Source organism: Aptenodytes patagonicus, chromosome 5 (assembly GCF_965638725.1).
Source record: "Aptenodytes patagonicus chromosome 5, bAptPat1.pri.cur, whole genome shotgun sequence".
Taxonomy (NCBI): domain Eukaryota; kingdom Metazoa; phylum Chordata; class Aves; order Sphenisciformes; family Spheniscidae; genus Aptenodytes; species Aptenodytes patagonicus.
Window position 1 is genome coordinate 15,427,295 of NC_134953.1, and position 19,863 is coordinate 15,447,157.

The following is a 19,863-nucleotide window of genomic DNA, read 5'->3' on the forward strand; positions in this document are numbered from 1 at the left end:
CCATAACAGTTTAAGATAGCTTGTAACATTGCGCATGTAGCAAGATAAGAAAACCTTAACCTGGTTATAGTATTTTGTGACATACAGAAATAGGTGCAAGAGCAGGGTCCACAAGTGTTTTTCCTCTGAGAAGATGTTTTGTAAATATATACTTGGCCTAAGCCTTATTTGGACAGTGTTCATGTGTTTGTGTAAAGTGGCCTTAAAGAGGCCTAAAATCTATCCTGTTCTGTATTCTTTGCAAGATGTTTATTAATTAGTAAGTCATGGTTTCTCTTCCTCAGTAATTCCAATGTTTTAACAAAAAACTTGTGTTCAATGCTTGTTCCAGGGCTGTTGTCATGTGAGACCTTTTTTTTTACAACACTTCCTAAGAACCTCTGCCTGCTGCTGGTGGTTTAGATTGAAGGAGGAATGTAGTTTTGTAACTTGCATGTCTGAACACTTGGATTTTTGAGAATGCAAGTTCTTACTCCTTTCATGGAACAACATTGTCAGGAATGATTTGCAGTACTCATTGTACTCTCCTTTCTGTATCAGGTAGGCAGACAACACTTCCGCTCTGTTGTACATTAGTAAATATGATACTTTGCCCTGAGTTCTCAGACAAAAAATTTACTTCATTTTAAAGTCAATTTTTTAGTTCTAGTTTTAGGTCGTCTTTCCCCCCCCCCCCCCCCCCAGCTATTCAGTTAATGACAATTATATGGATGACAAATTAGCTAACAATATCAAAGAAATATGGGGGGAGAGGTGTGTTGCTATGTCTGTCAGAGGTCAGACTTGACATACCTGCTACTTGGTGGAAACACCTGACAGCATTAACTAGTGGCAGCTGCTGGCACTGCAACAGTTGTAAGATAAAGTTTCAGGTATAAGGTTGCACCAAGTTACCATTTCTTAGATTCTGTATTGGCTGCTGAATCAATAGTGTCAGGATTTTTAACATAGCATGATACATCCTGAGTGCTAATTCGTTTTATATCCTTACAAAATGCAAGCTTGTATTTTCCTTTGCTCAAATCTTTCTCTTCTCCAGCTAAAATTGTGTTTCAAAATACGTCTATGCCACAGTCTGCCCAAGCTATAAAAGATCTAGCTTGGATATGGAAAGCAGATTAACTAGTCTGCTTCCTGTATAAAACTGTGAGTGTAGTAAAATAGGTGATCACATACTGGTGTGTTTGTGTTCCTTTCCCGCCAGAGCCTTATTTTGTGCCTGGGGTGTTCTCATCTCAGGATGAATGGATTATTTTGTGGAAGGTAGTGTTGCTTATCAGAGGGATCTGGACAGGCTGGATCAATGGGCTGAGGCCAATTGTATGAGGTTCAACAAGGCCAAGTGCTGGGTCCTGCACTTGGGTCACAACAACCCCATGCAGCACTACAGGCTTGGGGAAGAGTGGCTGGAAAGCTGCCTGTCGGAAAAGGACCTGGGGGTGCTGGTTGACAGCCAGCTGAACATGAGCCAGCAGTGTGCCCAGGTGGCCAAGAAGGCCAATGGCATCTTGGCTTGTATCAGAAATTGTGTGGCCAGCAGGACTAGTGAAGTGATTGTCCCCCTGTACTTGGCACTGGTGAGGCCGCACCTCGAATACTGTGTTCAGTTTTGGGCCCCTCACTACAAGAAGGATGTTGAGGTGCTGGAGCGTGTCCAGAGAAGGGCAATGAGGCTGGTGAAGGGTCTGGAGCACAAGTCTTATGAGGAGCAGCTGAGAGAACTGGGGTTGTTTAGCCTGGAGAAAAGGAGGCTGAGGGGAGACCTCATCGCTCTCTACAACTACCTGAAAGGAGGTTGTAGTGAGGTGGGTGTTGGTCTCTTCTCCCAAGGAACAAGCGACAGGATGAGAGGAAATGGCCTCAAGTTGCACCAGGGGAGGTTTAGATTGGACATTAGGAAAAGTTTCTTCACCGAAAGGGTTGTCAAGCATTGGAACAGCCTGCCCAGGGAAGTGGTTGAGTCCCCATCCCTGGAGGTATTTAAAAGATGTGTAGATGTGGTGCTTGGGGACGTGGTTTAGTGGTGGACTTGGCAGTGCTAGGTTAACAGTTGGACTTGATGATCTTAAAGGTCTTTTCCAACCTAAATGATTCTATGAAATCCCTGCCTCATTTTGTTGTTGAAACTGTACGGTACCCCTGTAATGATGTAGAACACAGCTAAAAAGAAAAGAAGAGTTTGGGGATGAAGTAGCTGAATGTTTATCTAGAGCATATTTGTTACTTGTAGATGAGCCACAAAGTTACATGTAATGCCGAGCACTTAGAGCTGAGGAGCAGGAGCAGCAGCACTTTGAGTATTGAAAGGGCTCAGTATTGCTAATTACCTTAAAAAAAATGATACTTAGTCTCTCACGTGGAAGCCTATAGCTACACTTGAGTTTCACTTTTTCATGGCTTTTTCTTCCCCAGTTCTAGAATGATGGTGATACTACACATTTAACTCAGAAAGAAATGTTTGAAGAACCTAGACACTTTTGCGAGGAGCAACATATAAAGGTTAACAAGAAACAGACAGTTGTGTTAAGAACGAAGTTTAAATACCGTGCAGTACATGAGTGAATAAGGCAAGGATTCTACATGAATGCAAAGAAAGCTAAATATTGAATGGCTGCTTTTTTAGTATTTTCCATTGTGAGTACTGCTTGAAATAGTAACCTAAGTGATGTTTCATGTAACTAAATAATATCAGAGTACACATATAGGAGTAAATTAAGCTTGCAGAGACTAATGACTTGTTAATTTTGAGGCCTTGACTTGGCAATCCTGATGTTCTAAACATCACACTAGTACTAAGCATAGTATTAGTACAATACTAATTAATACCAACTGAACAACATACTAAACATAGCATTTATGTAGTACTGTGAACAGCTTCTGTCACAGGCAGACTTGTGTAAAGCCTGTATGCATTCTTACTTGCCATTGTCTCATTTGCTTCACGTCTGGCGTGAGTATTATCTGTGTTGCAGAGGGAAGAAACTGAGACGCAGCAAGGTAGCTAGCCATGTGCTGAACATACCAGTAAGCAGTTCTTTCTAGAAGACGGGTGTATTACTTGTAGAAGTAATTGATCAAAACCACAAAGAAGTAGTTGCAGAATACAGCTACAACATAGCTCTAAGTGACTTGCTGAGACTTTGCAAGTCTTGGCCAAATCTTGCCTTAAATGCCTTGCAGATAGTCCTAGAGAACACTGCCTAATCTGGAACAAAAAGAACAAAGCAGGTGTGTATAGAGTGTCAGTTTTGGAAAAAATACCTTTAAGATGGATGAGTTTTCAGGTCCAGTGAAGTCAAACACCTCTAGAACTAATTAACAACTGTTCCTAAAAGTTTTTCATTGGTGCAATTTATACATTCATCAATTTAATTTTCACCACTTTAACATTTGTGGAAATTACTTTGTTCACAATAATACAAGTAAACTACTGTGATAGAACAGGCTTGAAAAAAAAAAAGGGTTTTTTTTTTTTTGATGTGTGTCTGTAAACAGTAATTCTGCAAGAATTGAGTGGGTAGTTGGTTTAGCAATGAAGCAGTGTGCTTGGGTCACCAACAGTAGGCAATTTGAAGACAAAAGATTTGAGAGCTATATATATGCTAAAGCTGTAGAGAGTGATAGTTTTCGTTAACAACAGAACTTGCAAAGGAGCACATACAAATATATACGTTAAAACATCAATGACAGTGAATTGATGCTGTCTTGCTGTAAGGATGCTAAGAAATGCGATCCAGCAATGCTTCCATACACTATTGACTTTACAGTATTTTAAATTTTATTTGCACATTTGAAAATACAAACAAAAATATTAATGAAACAGAGTAAAGCCAAGGAAAAGGACAACACATGTCCATTAATCTAAAACATTCAGACAGCTTTATTGCCACTAATCACATGAAGTACAGTCCTATTTTCAGCTTGTACACAGTGGTACATTAGGTTGAGTTGCTCTAACTTCTGGAGCTTTACAAAGAAATTGCTGAAAGCAGTGATCTGTGGTAAATATAACAAATGGAAAGAGTAGATCACTGTGGGTATTCTCATTTTTAAAGTGAGAATGTCTTACAGGAAATCTATATTTAAATAGCAGTCAAAGGACCAGGCTGTGGCATGCAGTTGTTCTTCACGTGACTTTGAATACCCACGTTGTCACAGATGGGAATCACAGACGAAAGTATATCTGCTTTGGCTTCTTGTGTTAAATACAAGTGCTTTTCCAACAAAAGTGACATGGGGTTGAAGTTTATGAACTGCATCACTTACTAGGTGCTCTTAAAGAGTATTTTCCATCATTTTGGATTTTCTTCTTTTAATACCTGATCCACATGTTTTGGGATGTTGGAAGAAATGATTACAAAAGTCTTCATGTTAGCAGTTCGGTTTGATTAAGAAACTCTTACAATGTGTTTCAGTTTCGTGGAGTCTTTCGTGTTGTTTTGACTGTCAATTAGAACCAGGGAGGTGTGCTGATGATTCTCTACTATTTCAGCAACACTGTCAAAGCGCTGGATAAAGAAAACAAAAATTAATTAGTGCTGGCTTCCTTTAATGCTCTAATATTGACAGTAATCGCTGCATCATCTTTTTCTCTTTGCTTCTCCCACCATTGAAGAGAGTGGAGCTATGACTGTTACCAAGTGAGATGCTCTGCCTTTTAGTAAGAGCACTGATCCTGCTCCTAGTCCTGATTCTAGTCATAAACAGATTAAATTTGGACAACAGAAGATACTATGGCCACTAGCTGTCTCATCTCATGCTCCTTTCCATTTGTGATTGCCACCTGCACAAACTGAACCACAGAGGTTGTTACACGGCATATTAAAATGACACTGCTTTCAGTTTACCTTAGTATATACCAGGCTGCAGACTGTGGCAGTTTGGAAGCTGCTTCATCTCTGGTTCAGCCACCTCAGTTAGAGGGAAGGTGATCTCCAGGAATAATATGGTACAGACAGCCAATGAGAACTGTTTTAGTTATGCAATTTTAATGTTTGTCACTGTAAATTAATATCCAGAATCTGCTAGGTCTGTTGCTTTTCCTTTTGGTCAAATACAGATTTTGGACTATCTTTCTTTTTTTCTCCTGAGGTCATTTTTGACCCTTTGTTGAAGGCCAGATGAGCTCGAGGCTATTATTTATTCTGTAACCTCAAAACCATTGCCTGGGAGGCAGATAATTAGGCTAAGGCAAGCCTACTTTCACATCCCTGAAAAGCCTACTCTATGCAGCGATAACAAACCGTTTTTATTGGTATTTGGGTTCCAAGTTTCTGTTTTGCTGTCAGAGTAATTATCTGTGTGGTATAATAGCCAACCAGTGATTTTTGCACTCCAGAACGAGAGTTTAACATTTTCTTTATGTGAAAATAGGATTAAAAGTACTGTCATTCTCATTTTTGATAGAGTCGTGGTTTTGGTTTTGGGTTTTTTTGGTTGTTTTTTTTTTTTTTTTTTTTTTTCCCTGAGCATGGCTGTTCTTCCTTTATGATTTTCCAAGAAACTTTAACTAGAGTCTTAGGTAGAAGGTGAATGGAGGACTATAAACAGCTGGAGAACTTATCTAAGCAGCTGCTGCTCTGATCCTGATAACTTTTCAAAACAGTTCTATGATTATGTTTTAAACTTGATCTGTGATTTTAATTACTCACAGTATGCAGGAGCTGATGTTACACTGGTTTCTCTAGCTTGATAAATCAGTAATTATATAGGGTATACCTTAATCTCGATACATGAAGAATCCTTTTGGTCATAGTGCAATATATCTTAATCGTTGCTTATTAAACGTATATAACTGAAAACTGTTAGGACCCCCCCCCGCCATCATCTCACCTCTTCACCAGTTTTTTCTCTGCCCAGTGCATATTGTCTTGTTGATTCAATAAATCGTATAGGAATGTTGTATACTCTTCTGTTGTAAAACACAACCAGTGTGTATGGTTGCCGTGAATCCTGTCCAGAACTCTTTCTTATTAGAAAAGATCCATCCTAAAGAGAGAAAAGTAGTAAGTGTATTCAGCTTATTTTTTCCAACAACTTAGTTTGGTGCTAGCTTAATATTTTCACCTATATTAGCATTACACCCTTTTCTCCCATTAGAAAAAGCGTACAGCAGGAGATAAGAAGTAGCATGTGTTCCTGCTATCTAACAGTAGCTTACAGAGGTGTCATTTAAGAGTCATCTTTGCTGCCGCCTGCTCTCTCTCAACCAGAGAGAGAAAGAAGAAATAAACACACAGTGGCAGCAGCCTGTTGAGGTCTACAGATTATTAGGAAATGAAGTTACTATGAGTGGCAGAAGGTAGGCAAGAACGCAGTGAGAGGTGGAGATAGTTTCTCCAGAGCTGTAAAAAGCACTCTGATAAAAACGAGCACCTACAGCTACTGACAATGTAGCCCAGTGCTCACTAGCTAGCAGTAGCCTACACTGGTGATAACCCCAGTGCTCTGCCCTTTTATCATGCTTTGTGGAGTTCGGCAAGAGTGGAAATGTACCTGATGCTGTGGATGCAACTCCACATGTTACTATTCCCTTCTGTGACGCTAGCTTTTGTACACAGAATAGTTGAGAGAACTCAAATTCTCCAAATACCTAAATGCATAGTGTTGCTATTTCAAAATGCATAGCAGCATCGGCCTTTCCAAACAGTAGCTGTTTTTTCATGAGCCACTGGACAGTGGTGGAGACCATTTAAAAGTCATGAGGCTTTGCCTTCCATTTTAATGGATGTACGTGAGCTATCAGGTCTTCCTCAGCTCTCTGGTCTAATAGCTTTCTCTGCAGTGCACCAGTCTTTGAGTTACACTAATGCAACTTTGTCTTGGGATGGAAACCGTAGTTAAATAGTTTCACCACAATAATTTCATGTTTGACAGTATTTGCATGGCACAGTATTCTGAGCTGTTCAGAATACAACTGATGTTCTTAGAATATTTCTGGTTGTCTTTTGATTTTTTTTATTTGAAGTTTTTTCATAAAATAGACATTCTTTAAAAGTGACCTACCTTGTTTAATCGGTACAATGCATCTTCTGCTGTTTTCCTATCACAGGTAGCAGCATACCATGCTTTACTATGAACACCAGCATCCTAGAAAGAAAGAAACAGTTTCACCTGTAAAATAATAATGATGATAATAAAGAATATGGCCTGTAGGGGAGTTACTACTAAATAATGACAGATGTGAAGAACTCAAATGCAGAACACTTTAGAAAACAGAATTTAGAAAATTCTTTGCCAGGAGCTCACTGTTTTTGTTGGATAGAGGTAGGACAAAGAAAAACTAGTGTGTCAAAACAGTGGTAACAGATGCGTGATAGAAGGCTGATACATGACAGAAGACAGAAGGATACCCTGAGGAAAGTAGCCAGGTTCAACTGGAGGATAGTTTGGCATTTTAAAGCAGGAAGCTATTCTAGTAGACTTTAAAGAGGATATCCAGGAAATGTTGAGGAATAAATTGACCATTAACAATTTAAATGCTGCTCAGCTGTGGGCTAGCCAATGAAATGTCCAGATTTGGTAGGCATCTAAGCTTTGGGAATGAAGTTTCCCATATACTTAATGCTATTTGTGAACATGATCACGATTGCCTCCATCTGGATAGCACGGAGATTGGATAAGTGCATCTTTTGCTTTTTGTTGTTATTAAGTAACAACAAATGGATAGAGTCCCACAAAACAGAGGAATAATTAATGTCTTTCCTCTACTAATACAGCAGTTCAGCCCCCAGTGCTTTCACCTGAGACATGAGATATGTATTCAGTTCCGGTTCTCTGTTGGATTGAGTCTGAATATATCCTTACATTTGAAACAGTGCTCTCATCTAAAAGGCACAAAACCATGTTTACTGCGGAGAAGGATTAAATCTGTGACAGAATACAAGAGCGGCTTATATTTTATAAGGTATCTCTTGGGTGCCTCATTTCTGCATGTTATTCCCTGTGAACACCTCACCAAGATCATCCTTCTTCTCTCCATTCTGTTAAATGCTTGCAGTGTTCTGTACAGTAAATGAACTTAACCTGTTCTTCCAGTGGAAAACATGGGACAAAGGACTTCACGGATGGGGGCATAGGTGCAGACCTGAAGATACAAGGTAGAAAAATTGGCACCCTAAAGATAGGTGGATTCTGTTTTAGAAGATACAAGCTCTTACAGCAAAGGAAGTGCAAAGATGAAAAAAGATGTGAGGCCAGTTGGGAGTGAGTGGTACAAGATTATAATTTGATTAAGAGAAGAAGTGGTAGAAAACTGGGTAGTAATATCATGCAGGATTAAGTGTACATTTGGGAACAGGAGTGGAGTTAGGGGAAAGGTATGGGGGATTTTAGAGAAGCATGAAAAGAAATGATACTCAGGGGAAGGACAGGATGAGGGATTAGAAGCAACATGAGACCTATGCATTATCAGACTTCAATAGCTAGAAGATTAACTAGCAGGTTATAAAACCAGCAATCACAAAAAGTGAGCTCTTGCTGAGGAGGTTGATGCAAAAGCTAACTCAAGTGAGTGGAGAGGCTATAGAAATAGTGCTGAGAGTACTTCCTAACAAATACTTCTGGGTATTAATCTTCCCGGTCATTTGAACAGTTTTGCTCAGTACAGTAACAAGCTTAATGATAGAATTCGTTTTCACACAAGCTTTGTCACCTCTGTACAAAACAGATTAAAGATGAAGTTGCACATTATGGCTGAGCTGGTCTAGCTGGCTTATCGCTGCCAAAAAGGGAATGTCTTGGCTTATCCCCTGTGCTCATTTTGTTGCTCATCTGATCCCACGGGGAGATAATTCACTTTAGTAATCTCGCAGAAAAAAAATTTGTTACCTTTTTTTCTTTTGTCTTGTTTTGTGTTTGAATGCCAGGTTGGTTTTCTGTGAGTTTAATGAGTTGGCTCAGCCCACTGCAGGATCAGAGGAACACCAGAGAAGCCTGTAGCTGGCAGGGGAGTTGACAGCGAGGAGAGAGCAGAGCCTGCATTTTGGGGGCATTGCACTAAATTCTTGGATTGGCTCAAGCCATAACATATAACTTTACCTCCAAAGTTCTTCCATGTATTTCTCCAGCCACGCTATTCATTGGAAAAAAGATAGGATGAAAGGAATTGAAAGTATGCAAGGTACTCAGCCACTTGGAGAATGAGTCCAGTAAACCAACCTTTGTTCAACAGAACAAGGACTCAAGTGCCCCCAGACCTTTCTTCTAGCACTATCTGTGGCTTTTAATCTGGAAGCAGAGAGCTGCTGCCAAAGTTTGGGAGGGAACCAAGCAAATAATGAACCTTATGGGCATGAATCATGTCTGCGAGCACCTGTATTGTGCAGGATGCTACAGCAGATGATACCACTGTACACAATTGGTGGGAAAATAACACTAACTAACAGTTAATATATATATATTTTTTTAACCAAAATGGATTTTTTATTAGTTCTGGTTTTGCCCATGGCTGTTACATAAAAGCTGCAAATGTAATTGCTACAAGCTGTTTATTTAGTGTCTGCTGGATTGCTTATTTGAAAGCAATTTTTTTTTTTTTTTTTTTATATAATAAATATCCAGTATGACACACTTAAAATTTTTCCAGAACTTCAAGTCCTTTGTGTTCTTCACTGTTGTATTATCTTTGTCATGTCAGGCTTTAGAACATTTAATGTTATTGGCTCTGCATAATAGTGCCTTTGTCTTGCACTCAACAGAACTATTTTTACCTTGTTTGTGACTACTAGGCTAATAAGAATGGCTTCCTGCATTTTGTAGTCTCCCTTCATCCAAAATGAGAGTAAGTGGAATAGCACTGAAATGAAAATAACTTTGCATTTGCTTAGATTATTCAAAGCTTAATGTTGCAACAAAACAGAAAAAAGAATTTGTCGTAAAACTGACAGCATTAACTGTAATGAGAAGGGGTCTGTTTAAAGGAACAGAAAGGAGTAGGACTTGGGAGAGACTAAAACGTGCAGGGGAAGGCATCACAGTGTCCTCTGAGAGGGGCAGCAGTGACTTTCTTCTTGGTTCTTAAAATTTTGCTGACACCCCAAACCGCAATAAATGGGGCAGCGTTCTTAAAAGTGATTCTACCCCCTGCATCCTGCTGTGTTGGGCCAGTCAGCAGAGCATCCCTGTTTCCTTCTACAAATTTCTGGGATTTCTTAGCACATCACGTCAGTGCAGGCTAACGCTAATAGCTGCAGATGGCTCCACTGTAACTGCTTGGCATATTTTTTTTTTTTTCAGGACACAGTATATACAACTATAAATTAGAAAGGAGTAGGCAATTAAAAACTCTTTGTAGCCATCTATATCAAAGACTAGACTTAAGTACATCACCACAGATTTCCTTGTTTCAAATGATGTCGAAGTGTTATGAACTGGGGAGCCAGGAAGACCTGAAACTAAGAAGCTTTTTTGGCTTTTGTTTAAAGTGACTGGTAGAGTGCCAAGGTTTGGTATAATGCTATGTACATATTTTTCTACAGTTTGTTAAAGCTCTCCTATGCTATATGTTCTAAGCATTTTTCGTATGAAAGCTAACATTCGGATTATTTGTGCTACAGAATCTTCACTGCAAAAGGGGACATGGATGCCCTCCACAAAAGGAGTATGATTTTTATTTAGAAAGGGGATAGGGGTGGAAATACTGCTTTAAAGTAAAGGATAAGAAGATTTCTGTAATGTGAATTTAGCTAATGTTATACCTGGTCTGCAGTACTTGAAATAGATGAAATGCTGCTGTGAGGGGAAGTACCCAGAGAACGGTTTGCAACTTCTGGCACTTCTAGTAAAGAGAAAGAACAACATATATAAGTTTTCAAAGTATGTTTGTTATGCTGTAAGTGATTGATTTGTTACAAGGACTTTGGAAGATCTGGAAACACTTGACCTTTGGTATCACTCAGGAAAGCTATCTACTGCAAACGGATGGGCCCTATATAAGTGCCTGGGACACGTGCCTGCTCAAAAGAGGAGCCTTGCTTCTAAAGAGAGAAACAGTTTCATTAATAACAGTTTGGTTAACAACTTGGTTAATAGCCAGAGCTAGACTTAAAATGCAAGAACCACCCCCCCACCACCACCTAAGTGAATCAGTGTAGCAACAGATAAAAGAAAACGCAGGAACACAACACAAAAAGCACTCAGTCCAGCGTGAGAAGTAGTCATATAGGTGAGGGAGTCAGGAAAACAAATGTCGCTCAGAGATAATTTTTCACTAATTTAGTCCAACTGAAGTGTTTGTATATGTGTGCAAGAAGTCTAGGCAGCTAATCAGAGAAGCAGAACTAGTAGAAAAGATTATGAAGCTTAATTATAATTGTAATAACAAAGTATAGTAGAAAATAGCTATTAGGGCTGAAATACAGATGTCAAAGAGTTTAAGAAATTAGAAGGGAAATGAGTGAGTAGTGTTGCATAGTAATGATATGATAGAAATATGGGAAATAAGTATAGATAATTGTCTTCTGGTAAAATAGAATATTGGTCAAAGATAGTACACGTGTCTGCTATAGGTACTTGTGATCAGAGTTGGGTACAGATCAATATCATTATACTAGAGAAGATGATTGCAGAAAGATGTTACTTATTCTGTTATTATGGGAGGTTTTATTTCCTGGTTGTTTTACTTATTGGGGGAAAAAAGCGCTACTAGGATTGTTAGCACTCCTTGACATGATACTTTGCAGACTGCTTTATCAAATCTTCACTAATATAATTCTGATTTAGATTTTGGTTTCAGAAAGCGGTAAGAATGTTACAGCGGAGGTCATACAGTGTCTCAGAATTAAAAAATTCAATTGGACCGGAGAGCTCAAAGATGGCTGCGTGAAGTAGGTTTAGAACTTCTTTTGTAGTAAAGATGCAACTGTCTGGAAGCTGCATTCCAAGTACAGGGGAGACATTGTAAGGAGCAGTTCCAGCTCTCAATGAATGAATAATCACCTGATGAAGGCTATTCAATATTAAGAATTTTGGTTTTTCTGTCAAATTTTGACTGACCAGCTGCAAAAGCTACAGCTGAAAAGTACGTTGTATGAATAAAGTAAGAATTACCAGAATTCAGCCTGAATTAGACTTTACAAAAGGAAACGAAAGTAAGTAATAAGAGATTCCTTAGCTGTGTAAAAAGGAAAGAGAAATGGGGCTGTCTGCAGTAAGAATTTTATTGATTTTAAAAATAATCTAGGTACTAAACCAATAGTAGTTCTGGTACAGAAATGGAAATTTCCACAGCCAAATTGGAAGCAAAACTCAAATAGCTTACTACAATTGAACTGGTGGGCCCAGATAATCTTTATCCCAGAAATTTTAAAAACTGGCACATGAAATTACAGGGCTGGTAACAATTATTTTAAATAAATTTCAAGTTAGGGTGGTACCATATGATTAAAGAATACCAAACATAATTGCTATACTTAAAGTGGAGAAAGTGACCTGAACAACTACAGGTCTTTTTGTCTGACTCCACAGAACACAAGGCCCTAGGAGAGAATTTGATGGAAAGAACATTAAGATCTGGAGGTAAAGGTACAACTAGCAAGAGAAAATCTGAAATTTACCCAAGTAGATAAAATGTTATAGCCCTTTCATAAAATAACAGAGTTCTACAAAGAGGGAATTATGGTACTGTACTTAATCTGGACCTCAGTAGAGCATTTGATACTGTGCCGTATGGGAAATCAGTACTTTTTATGAAGAAGATGAAAGTTAGCACTAGGCTTCCACAGTGGCAAGGAAGAGATGGCAGTTTATGCTGAAGGGTCATTAGTGATTGGGACCAATGGTATCTGTGATTAAGTTGTTATTGGACCTGGCACAGAATAAGAGTGTGTTAAAGTTTACTAATCAGAGCATCATTTAGCACCAGATGACCCTGAAGAATAGTTACACTTTTGGGATTAGTAAGAATTTATGCTACAAGTTGAAGCACATCAGTTGTGCGACAGGAGCAGACAAACTTGGGAGCATCAGTCTATTGTATGAATATGAACCATTATTATACTTCCACAGCATAGGAGATATAATTGCAACATACATCAAGCAAACATTTCCAGGAAATTGAGAGAAGTACTAATAACAGCATCTAAGTTTAAGCTACACCACATGCAGATTCCTATGTGTAATTCTCATCATCCATTTACAGTCTGAAAGATATGTTCAGACTGAAATATGTGCAGAAAAGGGCTTGTAGGAAGGTCAGACAAATGTCTGCTAACAAGAGACTAGAAAAATATTAGATCTAATTTACACTTCTGTGCAAAGAGAGTTTATATACATATTACCTAATTTGTTTTTAACTGTGAACTGAAACAAAGTCCCTCTTTGAAAATATTACTTACAGAAGAGCTTTAGCATTTGCCATTATAAAAATACCTTCTTCCCCTCCCCATAAAGAAAGAATAAATTGCTGGATGCACTAATAACCTGTCTGGCTTCTAGGCAACAGAAGCCTGGAACAGCCCAGAAATGTCATATTTAGGGTTCTTCCATGGGAAGGAAGACTGATGGAATCTTTATTATGATGGGAACTGACCCAAACTGCCTTTGGTAGAAATTTCCAGTAGTCACAAATGGGAGTGAAGCACCCAATTTCCATCAATTTATACAATAACCCTCACATACTCCCTTAATTTACTAGCTGAGCTAAGCCCCTGGATACTTGATCTCCTCTTTGTATGCATTACAGAGACAAAAGTTAATTCCAAACTAATGAATACGCATGGCATCTTGAAATAATCTTAATTCAAAGATTAATTTGAAATTACAAGTTAATCACATTTTAATTCAAAATCTGAATTATACTTACTTGGCAGAATTGAGGACTTTTGGAGCAAAGGCCTGAAATAAATATCAAGAGATTACAGAAAGGTCTGAGGAGATATAGCCAGTTCTGAAAATATTAAAATTGTGTATTTGAAGCATGCAGTGGTAGAATGTGTTCCATCACACCCATTTGTCCATTGAGAAATAAGGGCCAGATACAGGTGTTTAAAAAAAAAAATCATATCCCGCTAGTACTGACAATTAGGAATTTAAACATCTGGTTTAAATCTCCATCACCTAACTAGAGGTTATATCCTCCCATGCTTTTTGGTGGTGGTTCTATATTTGGATGCATTTGCCATGTTTTATTTTTTGCTACTGTGAGGCTTCAAGAAATGACTTTCAGAAAGCAACAGAAGGCTACAGAGAAAACAGTGCTCCCCTTTGAACTTCTCACAGCTGTGTTCAGACCGAGCAGTAGGAGCTGCTGCATTGAAATATTCAAAAGATGATGAAAAGGGATTTTACTTTTGGGCACCACTTGGAAGAGGTGGAAGCAGAAGCTCTTGGCTGGAACCTCGTCGTCGTTCTGCTGCTGTAGGTTTTTCTGTAGTTTGGGAAAACAAATTGTAGAGTCAAGACTTCTTCAGAAATCTATTGTCCCAGATAAGAGAGTCCCAGTAGTTGAAAAGGAGGGTTTCTTTTATTATGACAGCTTTTGGGTTTTTTCTTTACATGGCAGCTTGCCATCCTGCCGCTTTCTTTATTAACTAGTGGCAAACCACCAAATTTCTAGGCAAATAGCTGCGCTGTGAATGCCTGCAGGAGCTCAGTGGGAGACTCGCCTTCTGAGAGGCGAGCTGTGTGACACAGGGGAGGACGCTGGGGCAGGCTGCCTACAAGAGCTCAGCCGGAGGAGGTGCGGCTGGCTGGCTGCATCTTACCCTTGTGTTAGACAGCAGCTCCTGCTGAGTTTTTGCCTGGAGGAGCTGCCGCCTTGCACAGAGGCGAGACGAGTTTTCTGCCTGTGTGAGGGACTGGCTCTTGCCAGGAGTTGGCTCTGTGTGAGGTGGTTCTTGCAGCGTTCAGAATGATGCGCTTGTGCTTCGTCTCCCTTCCCCCTTCTCCACTTTGAGGACTATATGGCACATTGCTGGTCCATTATGTCGTTCGTTACCCTGCCAGTAACCTCAATAGTTTTACTGTGACTGCTTTTAGAGAACAATGATATTCAGTGCAACTAAGGCTGGCCGGATCCAGTTTGAAACTGCTAAAACCAAACCCCCTTCAAAAACCTAGAATAAATTGAATGTGGTGGTGTTTGTTTCATGTTTTTAATAAAAAGAAAGTTAAATTCTGATAAATGTCAACTTTTTCCACCGTAGTGGAGATAGTTTACCTTCATTTGCAGTTAAGGTCTCTCTGGAAGGTAAACACGGTTTCTGCAATAAAACAGAAGGAAACCAAATATTAAATGGCATGTCACTTGTACAGCAAATGCTTATCTTTTTATACTTTTTGTGAACTAGTTTACATCTAGAATTGACAGCATCCTGGAGTGATTAGGAGGTAGGGATGTGGCCATTCTGTGAAGAGCCTCTAGTTGTATGACCTTGAAGCTTGGGATTTTGCAAAGTAGATTTGGAAAGAATCCCAGTTTGTGTGTATAAATAGATCTACAAAAGTAAAATCTAGGGATGCGTGCACTTCCCCCCCCCCCCCCCCCCCTTTTTTAACTTCCATCAGTAAGTTTATGGTGTAAAAAATGGTTTGTTCTTATCTCAAGTCCAGAAATGAAGAGTCCATCCCAACTACTTGTAAATCAAAATTTGAATATTTTCCTCTTTGTCAAGCTATGTTCACAAATGTCTGAACACACTTCTTTTTACTGAAAGTTAAACTGTCAGTTTAGCTCACAGTAAAAACTCGCCCAACCCTCCAGTTTTAATTTTTTTTTTCATTTTGAAACAATGATAATAAACTACCAGTTTCAAAACATTTTTCAAATGAATTTCTTTGAAAATTTCAACCAGTTCTCTCACTTTCTCCCACAAGAGGTTTTGGGATATTTTTCTAATGATGAAATGCTTACTGAAAAGCCTCTGACAAATTCTGGTAAAATCCCGCATCTTTCTTGAGCTATCACTGTTACAATAAATCCATGTTCCCTGTATGCAGCTCTGTATATTTCAGGGAATACTTCTGAATTGCCTGTGTTCCCATTTATTTCTCATTTTATTCCATTCTTGCACTGTGTTTATTGTTACATCCTAGAGTATTGAATCCAAACATCCCTTTAAGAAAAATATTTGTCTACTTGAGCTTTCTCACTGCTGCTCACTTCATATAACTGCACCCAAACATTTCCTTTCTTTATAACTCTTTCCCCTATTCTTTTTATGCATTTATGTTGTACCCAAACTCATGATAAAATTAAGTTTTACAATAAATTAAAAATTAATGTAAATAATTTACAATAATGTAAAATTATTGATTATGCAATTATAAGTCAACTTACTGGTGAATTTACTGCATTAGAAGTTTTCTTTCTGCAGATTGGAAGAAAAAGAAAAAAAAAAAAGTATGATTACTTAGCAGATACATGAATTCATTTGGCAACTAAGCATCAGATTCATTGATTCCCAAAATATATCTGGCCAAGATGGGATGCATCTCCTTATCGGATAGCTGTAGCAGTTAGGGGAAAAAAAAAAAAAGGGAATAAGAAAAGAATAAGGGTATCGGATCTAATGCGGGTACTCAGGAAAGGTACTTACGATATGCAAGGAAGCTACACTCTGTCCAATGCTTAAGATGACAACTTGGGTGGGGCAGAAGAGTTTTAATGAAAAACACAGCTTTCTGGATTTATAGGCATGCACATGCTATTGCTGCAGTATGTGACTAAATTAAGCATGCCAGCCAGCATCTGCCATCAGTGGCAGACAGTGAAGGGCAGTAGCACTGGCATGCAAGCAGTATTCCTCCAGAAATAACGAAAGAATAGCTTACCTTTACCTAGTCAGGGTATCTTTCATGAACAGCAATAAAAATTACTCCTGAATTCTGATTGCCATAGGCAAGGATAGGAGTTAGTCCCTAATTCACCTAGTAATTAACCCCATCCCTATCAAAGAAGTAGTTTTATTATTTTTTTACTCACAGGCCCCTCGGTAACGGAGACGGAGCTGCTCCAGTGGGAAGTCTGGATTCTTGTGTGTTACTGAAGCTATGATCTAGAGACGCAAATGACAGATTTAGTATGCAATATTAGCTGTATCTGAACAGAGGGTTTTCCTCACTGCCATTTCAGTGTTAATGTAATAAAAGTAAAAAATATCCATTGGTTTAATTTTTGTCTTGACATGTTTTCATTCTGATTATACTAGAAAACAGTTCAGTACCATTTCTTGTTTATCGCTGACTGTTACGGATAAAATTTACACTGACGCATTCCACTACATGCTATATTAAGGTCACCAGTGACATACTGACAACAAATTCCACTCATATTGCCATGTTTTCAGTACAGAATACTTACTTCCATCATTATTGTTTGCTTCATGGTCCTGTAATGGAAAAATATGTTAGATTTGATGAGAAGCAATTAAAAAAAGGAATTATTAAACGGGAAGTGCATAAATAATCTGGTCTTGGTAATCTGTAGTAATGTTTAAAGATACATTTGTACAAAACGCATATAATATCCAGAATACTTTTCATCAGCTTTTATTACAGCATTTGAAAAATTTTAGCAAACATCAATCTAATTTTGAACATTCTAATAACCTTGGGATTGCCTGTAGTATTGAGAAAATTGGCCCTGAATTTTGCAGCAAGACCTTTTGGTTCATGTTTCATTTCTGAGCTGGAAAGCAGAAATTTTGCAGCAGATTTGAATATATTAAGAACACATTTTCCACGGAACAGAGGATACCGATTCCCAGCTTCTTTTGGAGATGCTTTCTTTCGGCTCCAGCTTCTTGTCTTTTAGGGAATCAGACTTCCATATGTAAGTACCTTTCAAAGAGGCACCGGTTATTAATTTGTCCATCTCCATCCAGCAGGTTAATGACTTTTCACTATCTTGGTTACAAATGCATCCTCTCTCTGGTTGGAGAGGTGTAATCCATCATCCAACAGTTGAGGGAGTGAGATGTGGAGAAATTTTTCTCCCAGTCAGCCCAGGCCTTTGAGAGGAACAAGGGTTACAGTTCTGTTAACATGATCGGTGCTGGTTAGCGTTGAAAATGAATTGAATGGGAGCAGTTAACAGATGCTTCAGTTATTGTTTTGCTTTGTCAGTGTGCATAGTCAGGGATGGAAAGGCACAGCACAGCACTGGGCAAAACATCATGCTCATTACCATGTTTTTCTTTAAAACTGTAAGGGCTGGCCACTTACACAGCAAGAAAAGACCCAAAAATTTGGACTACACTGGGTAATTCTTTCCTAGGCTGACTCTTGTGCCAAACTGGGTAACTGCAAGTACCCAGGAGCTGAATACACCCATTGTACAGATGAGTGTTTGTTTGGGAGCTCCATCCTTGGTGCTGTAACTAACTCAGTATGTGGTCCCCAGCAAAACAATAGTCTTGATTCTCTGCAAAGCTAGGATGATATCTATCTTAGAGATAAGCTCTGAGAATGAATGAAAGGAGAGGTTTCAGCTGCAATATGGCACTTGAGTATGTTCTGAAGCAGGAGTATTCTTGTTAGTGCTGATCAGAGAGTGGAATTTCTGTCCAACATTCCCTCTTCAGAAGGATTTTTTTTTCTAATCTTATATTGGTAAGAAAAGCTGAGAAATCAAACCATTTCATAAAAGAGAAATCCTGGACTTGGCACCACTCAGGAATTGTTCAGCATCTTACAGCATACAGATCTAAATTGGCAGAACGTTGTGATGAGGCGGAAGGGAAACTAAAATGCTGCTGCTGTTGTATGTAGAGGCGTGCAACCCCCCGCCCCTTCCCCGAAATACATGGTATATCTAGAAATTTAAGGATTGAAAGTAAGACTATAAGATGTTCTTATACCATCTGCATTATGTTACCATAGCACCTAATGCTATGGTATGACCCCAAATTCCTAGTTTTAAGCATTTAATTCTCTATGTAGTTATTGGTAGACTGATTATTTCTTAAGGACAATTCAGAGCACTGGGCTGAGACAGAGTTTGATGCACATTGCTTTTGGCACAGATGCTGATGCAGTTACTGTCACCCTGTTTCTTCGTAGTTTGCTCCTCATGAGCACCCTCTCGTGTGCTGGCACAACTATTAGTAGAGCTATGGTGCAAAACAATTTATGGAACTAATCTGTCTGAAAAAGAACCTTTTATGAATTTGCTTTTGCCCATTTGCTGCAGTTAGACAAGTTTCGAAGTAATTTACTTCAGAAAACCTTTGTTCCAGCACAGTTGAAGGGACAGACTGGGGACAAGAGTAGAGGAGAAGAATGACTTAAATACAGCCTTAGGAACCCAAAGCTTGCAATTACTCCTTCATGGACTGCATTTTCCAGTGATACTGGTTGCTCAGTCTGGTTACTAGTATCTAGTGATACTGGTTACTACCCAGTCTGACATTTTAGAAGGATTCCATTTTCAGAAAGTATTAATCATTCATCATCTGAAAGGAATGAGGCTCAAGGAAGGTGCTTCAGATTGGGCAAAATCGCCCATTGCTACTGAAAGTAAAGTTCCTGGAGTTCAACTGGTATTTTTTTAGTACAAGAAATAACTTTTGTGGACTGAGACATATATCCCTCGAAACACTGAGGTTTTTCTTGGATCAAAACAGATGTCCAAAAGATTAATAGCCACAATTACAATATTAGATCAACCTGACATTCAGAGTTATCTGTTTCTGTTATTTAATCCAGATAATAAAAAAGCATCCATCCATCTCTATGTATATATATAAAACACAGAACAGCCTACATTTAACACATTCTTTTATAGTGGCACATTAATTACTCACTGCTTTTGGATGAAGACGATTTCTGGGAAGAGGCAAAATATTTCTGGAAAATATACACAATAAGTTAAGATGAGTAGGATTTACTTATTTAATTGCTTGGCTCAGATATGCATTTCTAGAT

At 38.7% G+C, this 19,863-nt stretch overlaps 2 protein-coding genes across 5 annotated transcripts in view; one reads left to right on the top strand and one right to left on the bottom strand.

The window, feature by feature from the left end:
- ZNF518A (zinc finger protein 518A) overlaps positions 1-19,863 on the top strand; it is a 47,533-nt gene that overhangs the window by 12,668 nt on the left and 15,002 nt on the right. The window lies entirely within an intron of this gene.
- The window catches only part of BLNK (B cell linker), a 106,702-nt gene continuing 90,594 nt past the window's right edge, over positions 3,756-19,863 (bottom strand). For all 4 annotated transcript variants that reach the window (XM_076338811.1, XM_076338809.1, XM_076338810.1 and 1 more), the window contains 11 exons: positions 19,743-19,785; positions 17,300-17,327; positions 16,922-16,994; positions 16,277-16,307; positions 15,158-15,200; positions 14,287-14,365; positions 13,802-13,833; positions 10,698-10,777; positions 7,006-7,089; positions 5,833-5,988; positions 3,756-4,508 (listed from right to left, as the gene is read on the bottom strand). In XM_076338811.1, coding sequence (XP_076194926.1) covers positions 4,389-4,508; positions 5,833-5,988; positions 7,006-7,089; positions 10,698-10,777; positions 13,802-13,833; positions 14,287-14,365; positions 15,158-15,200; positions 16,277-16,307; positions 16,922-16,994; positions 17,300-17,327; positions 19,743-19,785 — 769 coding nt within the window. In that variant the 3' untranslated portion in view covers positions 3,756-4,388. The remainder of the gene's footprint in view (positions 4,509-5,832; positions 5,989-7,005; positions 7,090-10,697; positions 10,778-13,801; positions 13,834-14,286; positions 14,366-15,157; positions 15,201-16,276; positions 16,308-16,921; positions 16,995-17,299; positions 17,328-19,742; positions 19,786-19,863) is intronic.